The sequence below is a fragment of the Ixodes scapularis genome, unplaced genomic scaffold, assembly GCF_016920785.2.
Source record: "Ixodes scapularis isolate PalLabHiFi unplaced genomic scaffold, ASM1692078v2 PGA_scaffold4__175_contigs__length_147842914, whole genome shotgun sequence".
NCBI lineage: Eukaryota > Metazoa > Arthropoda > Arachnida > Ixodida > Ixodidae > Ixodes > Ixodes scapularis.
The window spans coordinates 31103659-31111835 of record NW_024609879.1 but is presented as its reverse complement, the minus strand read 5'-3'; the positions used below and the strand labels follow the sequence as shown (position 1 = coordinate 31111835).

At 44.8% G+C, this 8177-nt stretch overlaps 1 protein-coding gene across 1 annotated transcript; it reads left to right on the top strand.

The window, feature by feature from the left end:
• Positions 1-6480: 6480 nt before the first annotated feature.
• Positions 6481-7247, top strand: LOC121837675 (the record flags this gene model as incomplete). Its single annotated transcript, XM_042293397.1, has 1 exon — positions 6481-7247. A coding segment is annotated over one exon (537 nt), but the record flags the coding sequence as incomplete, so codon positions are not given.
• Between the last annotated feature and the right edge of the window lie 930 nt (positions 7248-8177).

Here is an 8177-nt window from a genome sequence, read left to right as displayed (position 1 = left end):
TTTACCTGTACCGGCCTGGCTCTGAGGAGCCTAGTGTCGTGATCATCGGCGTGGTTATCAGTGGTACAACAGAGATATATAATAGGGCATCTGTGCGTAAGACTCGTGTTTTTACTCTTCATGATGTACACAGAGCAGTGATGTCATGCATGTCTTAAGGTCCTTGCACTGATTTGCTTTGGTTTGTGGACATTTTGGCTACATTTTCTTTTCGTAAGTATTCATGGCACCCTCATAGCACCATGCCTTATCTGCAGGCGCGCAGTCTGGCTTCGGTTCTGCAACAACCGAAGTCTACTGGGGAAGACTCCATGGCAGCTACGAGACAGGGTAGTTTGCTCCTTACATTTCGAGGAGTCAGCTCTCCTGCGCGCTGGACATTTCCGTCACAATGCGTTGCCAAGTGTGCTTCCCACAAAAAGTAAGGAGACCAATAAACCTTCCGTGCACTTTGTGATTAAGCATGGTTAATCTGCTCTTAGAAAAACGGTTACCACATGGGGTTGAAATATTGCTTTTGTGGGCTCACAACATTTTTATCCTATTTAAAGGGACGACACATGGCGACATTTCCAGCAAAAGCTCTCCATTATCAGCAGTTTTGCATGGTGAGCTTTTTTACTGAAACTAACATAAAGTGGCAGCAAATGCCAGCACCACTGCATTACCTCATGGTCTTCATGACTTGAGCATTTTGCAAAAGAACTAGGTGAGATTACCTGGGAAAAGCTGGTTGAACATGGACAGAGGTACTGCTAGAAGTTCATTTCAGCCCCGTTTATAATGACATGTTTTACTTGAGGTGACATAATCAACGTCACAGAGCATCTTTTGCCTTGCCGACACCCAGTCTTCCATAATAAAGCTGCCGATGAAAGAAAGTGATTTACATTTTGTTTTAAAATAGGCGAATTCACCATAAATTTGCAGAGGTGAGTGTGACACCCTCATTGAGCTACACATGCTTCGGCAGTTCAGACTCACGGAGCTTCTGTAGTCACCCTGACGACCAGTCTTCCGAAATGAAACTTTCGTGAGAACAAGGTGATTTTCTTGGTCGTGTGTTAGAATAGACACATAGGAAGGAACTCAACTACTTTTCCATGGCCAACCTCACGCTAAATTTGCAGAGAGGAATTCACCAGCCTCATCGAGCTGCACATACTCCGGCCACTCAGACTGGTGGAGTTCCTGTAGTCACCCTGACGACCAGTCTACTGAATCAAACCTGTCATAAAAGAAGGTGAATATACTTTTTATGCATTCAAACAGGGGAATAAAGGTGGACTTCCTCTTCTCCTTTGTTAAGTTCACATTAAATTTGCAGAGCGGATTTCTGTGACTTCATTGGACCACACATACTCGTGCACCTTACTAGAGAACAGTCGACTAGGGGCCAATAATAAGTGGTGGCCGAATATTGCTTGTTCTATCTTTTTTATTCCCTTTTCTATGTGAGCTTTCTTTCTCAAGTGCTAGAAACAGCGCAACTTGACGTAAAACAGGAAACAAGGAGTATACAGACAGGCGCAGTAAAAGTACACAGAGAGGCACTGTTTCTGCCAGCTTAAATGAACGACCAACTCGTCCAACTGTCCACTCTGTTGAACTTGCTTTCTTACTTGCAGTTTTTACAAAAGCTTTTCTTTCTTTCTTTCTTTTTTTTTTTGCGGTTGATCACAGCTACGCTCTACGTCAAGATGCTGCTCCTGCTCAAGAGTCCAGCGGGGACGTGGCTGACATGCAAATTTTGGTTTCTTCACCGTCGCCTAGAGGCTCTCTCTCTGGCTGTGCTGCTGGGCCTTCTCACAAATGTGAGTGCTTTCTATGATGCGAACTTTTTTGTTTTGCGTTTTTTTTTTGTAAAGTTATAAAAGATCAGACCGCAAAAATAAAAAGCCAAGGCTCGAAAAACACCAGGGGATACTAAACTTTATCTTGAGAGCAGATGACGCAAGGGGTCACATAACATCAGACCGACTAGCTGGCAGCTACAAATCGAAGTTTGTTCAAAGTTCACCACATTTTTGTTTCACGGTATTGTCATTGTCAAGCACACAAAAAGACGAAAAAAAATGTTCCACACGCAGGTGTTAACACCGTCAAATCAAAACAGCTGAACCGGTTTCACTGAATCATAAGTCTTCCCGCAAAACCTCACGTAAGACAGTGCTTTTTAAAGTTATCGAAAAGCTGCCGTGATCATATGTGTGTGATGCTGAGCCTGTCATGGTCCCTTATCCTATTTGCCAAACTTTAGTCGCCTGTTGTTGTGCGAGCGCTTCACTGTTACAATGCCATGGGCATAAGTAAGGTATGGTCAAGCCTTAAGAAAATGCATTTCACAGTTTGGATGCCTATTCTGACTTGCATGTTTCTGTGTGCGCCCTTGTCTTTTTGGACTATCAGGACTCTGGCCAACATGAAGCGCCTAGTCCAACATAAAGATGTACTGTTGCTTTCCTAAACTTGAATTGCATGTGTAGTTTGTCAAACTTGCGGTTCTTATTTAAAGACACTTCAGATCATTGACGAACGTTCTTGAGCGTGAATAGATTACACATTTAATAAATTGATCGCGAATGCAAGTTTTTCTTGGAGACCTAATCTGGGTCATTTGCCAAATTGCAGCACCCTGCAAAAGCCGCAGCATCGGCAACAAGAAGGTGAACGCCTGAGAGCCAAGGTGGGACAGCTTCAAGAGCGTAACAAGAGGCTGCAAAGAAGGCTGCAACGACAACGTCAGATGAGGGCTGTTGCCGAAGTCGTTGAGAGTGTCCGCGTTCATGTGTCTCCTCGTGTAGCCGCACTCGTTGAAGCCCAGCTTAGAATGAGCAATGTGAGCCGGTTTGGCCAGAGATGGTGCAGCCACAACAAAGCCTTGGCTTTAGGCCTCTACTTTCATAGCCCCAAAGGCTATAAGTATTGCAGGCGACTGCTCAGGCTGCCATCAGTAAGGTCACTGCAGCTATGGCTTCAGCGTGTGCCACTAAAGATTGGATTTTACCCTGGAATTTTCGAGCTGATAAAGAGGCGGGCAGCTTCTTTTCTTCGAGCCGATCGGGCCTGCAGCATAGTCTTTGATGAAATGCACATCAAAAGAGGGCTTTCATACAACCCCTCGTCTGACAGGTTTGAAAGACTTAAAGAACATAGTGGACAGCAAGGCAAAAAACTGGCAAATAAGGCTCTCATGTTCATGGCGAAAGGAGTCGGAACACCGTGAAAGCAGCCGCTTGGCTATTTTTTGCTCACAAAGGCACACCTTCAGATGTACTAAAAGATCTATTTTTACAGTGCTACAGCGCCCTTGTGGACGCTGGCCTGAGGCCGGTAGCTGTTGTATGCGATGAACGGTGCCAGAACATGTCTCTTTTTCAAGGATCGTAACTGCCGAAAAGCCTTACGTAGAGATCAATGGCAAGCCACTTTTTTTTCCTTTTCGATGCTCCGCACCTTTTGAAGTGACTAAGAAACATGTTATTTAAATACGACTAAAAAGTTGGTGATTACATAGTGAAAAGTTCCTACATCAAGGAAGCTTATGAAAAGGACCGTAAACTTGAGATCGGTTCTATGCCAAAGCTGAAGGAGAAGCATTTTAATTTGACCTTCTCGTCAAAGATGTCGGTGAAGCTAGCAGCTCAAGTGTTTAGCAATCACTGCGCAGCTGCAATGTATGCCCTTGTGACTTCTTAGCAATTGCCAGCCACAGCTGTTAACACAGAGAGATTCGTTGAAAGAATCGACCGTCTCTTTGGCAGCCTAAATAGCTCGCAGGAATCTGCAAAGACGCCATATGCCTCTGCCGTCTGTAACGGCTCTGTCCATGAGGAGTTTCTGAAAGAGTGCATTCTGGTTTTTAAGAGCCTGCAAGTACTCGGATGTGGAAGGCAGCCGCACTGCATTCGTGGCTTCTGCTTAAAGGGAAGCTGAAGCGGTTTTAAATACGAGAAAAAACACCTGAGCCTAGTTAACGAGACCTCAGCCATCACGAATATCGTATTCGTTTGGTCATTTTCTGCGCGGATTAACCGGAACAGCGCCTTCAAAGTAGCGCCGAAGCCACGCCTCTCCAAAGCAGAGGGAAAGGGGAGAGAGGAGGAAGCCCGTCAGCCGCCGTCACAAAAGGACCGGGTCGGGGACCCCGCCGCGGCTGGCCGCGCTTTCCTCGTAGGCTGCTCTAGTGTCTTTTTGAGCCGTCGTTGTTCTGCCGCTGCATAGCGCTTGCTTTTATCCGTTGACCGGTCATGCTATTGACTCAATCGCCTTACGTGCTAATTCTTCTCTTGTTTGTTCACGTGTTCGCAGAATTCTCGTGGCACCAAACCAAATGCCTCGTGCTGTTGCACGGTGCCGTACTCGTGTGTAGCCGCCAGCTTTCATGAACAGCGCTCGTCGTAGTTGTTCTTCCCGCTTACCATCTTTTCCACTTCGTCACCGAGATTTTAAAGGGGTAGGTGGGTTTGAGCAAGTACACCGTTTTTTGTTCGAAACGGGTTTCGGACGGCGCATATGAAAACTATGTATGTACATATGGGTTGGGATCTGAAGAAGGCTCGCTTGAACCCGACGCTCTGCCGACCATCTTTGAAGGTAAGAAGGCAATTCAGCGCATTAAAGGTCACAAGCAAAGAGGAAACGTAACTGGGTAGGAATTGTAGGTCGACTGTTCTAGAAAAAAGCTGTTACGTTATTAGAAGTGTGCAGTGTGCTAGAAAAGCCGCGATCATTTAGCCGAACAGCGGGTTTCTATACTGGCTCTCTTGTGTTAACCGCATTATTAGTGTGTTAGTGTTGGTTTCTTATATTGTTGAAGTGACCATATTTTCCGGACCGACTCCGGCCCGGGAAGTCTGGAAAAAAAAAAGAAAACAATCTTGATTAGCCCAAGATTATTTTCTTCTGCTTTTAATCTACTCGGCTACCCAGTCACTTGGGAGAGGAGGGCTTGCTCTAATAAGTAGTCATGCAATTCATAATGCGACTTTCATGGTGCAACTTCTTTTAACATAAACGTTTTTTTTACAGTTGCTGACATTATTTGAGGCCACATATATTTTAAACGTAAACATAAATTTGGTTAAATTTTCCTTTCAAAAGTTCATATTCTCTTCAGGAGAGCTTTGTGGAAATACAACGCATGTGACCTTCTGTTCTGAATCGAGTTCTTTTTTTTTACAGGTTACGCAGTGTTTTTCGTATAAAGTTTGTGTAATGCAACAATTCTTTGTGCCGTAGAAATGCGATCGGACGATGATAATGCCTGGTGGCGTTGTGATGCAGTAAACAAAGCTTGGTAGAAGTATGCAAATGTAGAGACCCAGGAAGCTTTCACGAATTCGACGTCAAATTAAGGGGTGCCCGGCACACATCTCCGCTTTTTCTAAAGCTATAATGGCGCCATAGTTTGTGGCAAACAAACTAAACGCAGCAGAGGGTACCGCTATCACAAGGATGGACCTTTTGCGCAGTTATTCGCATAGTGCGCAAGGACATGGCGGTGGCAGAACGGCGACCCTATCTTATCACCGGTCTCATCTCAGGGGAAGCTCTCCCGTCGCCCGAAGCCGATTATACTATCCCTTCAAACAACCTCAGCTTTGATGAACAATGCAGCCTGCACGCTCACGCGTCCCGCAGCTGGCAAGCACGAAGGCCGATGTGTGTAGAATTCTCGTCCTCTGACGACCGTTTTGGGGAGGGTCACGCTAATCCGGCTTGAGGTGTCCTGTCAATAGCACTCCGTTTATTGTCAACATTTTAGGTTACAATAAATAGCAGTAAGTAGTACGTTCCTCTCGCGTCCGCGCAAGCGGTTCCTCGTCTGTGTTTATTACTGTGAGGAGTCATTTTCCTACCTTGCCAACGGCTGGAACGCGTACTTTGTCACGTCGAGGGTCGTCTGGACACATTCCTCTTTCGGATCCACCGAAAGATTTCGAAAAATCAGAAGCCGAACCCGATTTACGAGAGCAGAAGACCCGGCGCCCGGCTGCTTCCGCAAGCGACGGAGCAAGCGAGAATCGAGATGGTCCTTTTATGACGTAGCGGCGCGTCACGCGTGGCTAGCCAATGGCGTGCCGCTGCGGCGATCGCTTCTGATTTCTTCGCTTTTTTTCGCGTTTAAGGATTATTATGGGTCAAATGGTTGTGATATTTGGACTCAGCAGGCACAAACACGTCAGAATCAACCATTAACTCATTTTTTTCGAAAAGCTCTTCAGCTTCCCTTTAACAGTTAGGTCTCTACTGCTGCTCAGCAATCACCTCGCGGTTAATTGCGGTTTTTCCCACCTTTTAAAACGCCATCTGAACCAGGACACCCTTGAAAACACTTTTGTTGTTATACGTTCAAAATCAGGTGCAAACACGAACTCCACTTTCCGTCAATTTCAGGCTGCGTTCAGGCACCTTTTGATTAGCAACCTATTCAAGCTGTCGGAAAAATCAAACTGTGCTGATGACATGTTTCTCCTTGCTACGTTCCCAGCAGGCCTTTTGGCACCTTCTCCTCGTCTTGCCTTAGGAAGCACAGTTTTTCTTACCACGGCAGACGATTCGCCTTCAAACTACCCTTTGGCAATAGGAGAGAACAACATGGTTTATTTTGCTGAGTGGCTGGCATCGAAATTCCTCAAGGTTCATTCCTGTGTAGGAACATCCCAGAAATATGAGTTGAGGACAGAAAATGCGTGTTTTTCTGAGGGAAATCAAGTGCTCTTGTATTTGAGTGTGAAAGGAACTGCCGACTCCCACTTTGGAATCCTCTCAGTTCCTTCTGCTTCTTTCATATTATTTGTTGAAGCTTGTGAGGAAGTCTTCGAGACATGTATCAACAACCTAATTTCAAAGGAGAACGTAGGGCGGACTCTTTGTGTCCTTTTTAACCAGAAGATTTCAAAGTCTCTGACTGTATATGACGAAACTGTTTCTGATAATTTATTTTCTCTGATTGCCAGAGTCATTTTGCGCTGGTTCGAGCGGAAAAAAAATGCTGACTATTTGATACAGTAGCAAAGTGTAAAGCAAGTGCGCAGACTACGTATGCGAGACCACCCAGAGTACTTTTTAAAGCAGTGCAGGCATGTTCTATTCGAGCCTTTCATTTTCTTCGGGTTCTTGAGGAGTAATGCAGTCCTCTAACTTATTCACATATATAGAGTTTAAAGCTGTGAAGCAAAACTGGCTTATGAAGTGCAGCATACCACAGGGCTCCAAGAGGGTTTACTCCACTTGGCTTCCTTGACCTGCACCAAACAATCGCTGCGTTGCAATGTAGCAGCACCAGCAGATGCAAGTTAAGAAATTTTCAGCATTATGGTACCTTGCCCAAGGAATGTGTAGAAAAGTGTAGCTTTTCTGTGTATTACAGTGGTGGCCTCAGCTGTCGTCGGAAAACTGTGGAACCCCCGGGTTATTAGTGGCTGCCTATCAACTGTCAATGTCCTTACAACATCGAGCCGATTGTACAATGTCTTATGTTATAACAGTGTGCCTTATGTACCGATCTACTAATTTTCTTCGACCATGACCTTTTGAAAATAGTTGATACCGATTGTGTAATTCTAGTGAGTAATCTGAGTGAATGATTGTAAGTGAATAAAACAAATAAAACGCGACTGTTAAAGCGACGTTGGACTTGCATTAGAGTTACTGTTGTGTATTTCATACGCCCAACACACTCCAGCAATTTCATTCACTCTTTTTTGTGACATTATATAATTTGCTTTAAGGTTTCTCACATATTTGCCAGGGATCCTGAAGGAACAAAAAGCAAAACACTGCGGCTGGAGTTTGACCACAGTGCAAAGACACGATGGTTGTGACGAAATGAAACTACTCTCATAGCAGGTCGGCTAACAAAGTCGGCTGCAGAAAAAAAAAAAAAACATTTCGAACAAAATATAAGAGCAAGGGCAAATAAGGGTGTAAACGATCCAGTATTCCAGTATAGAGTAAACACAAGGTGTAAATACCCCAAGAAAAACCCGAGACTGCAGGTAAAAAGAACGACATATACACTAAAAAGTATCAAACTAAGCTCAAACACGGAGCTATGTTTGAGACTTTTTAGTGTTTATGTCGTTCAGTTACCTGTGATCTCTGGAATTAGTTTTGTCTAATTTTCGCGCCGAACCGCACGCACGCATGACGTCACGTTTTTTTTCGGAAGT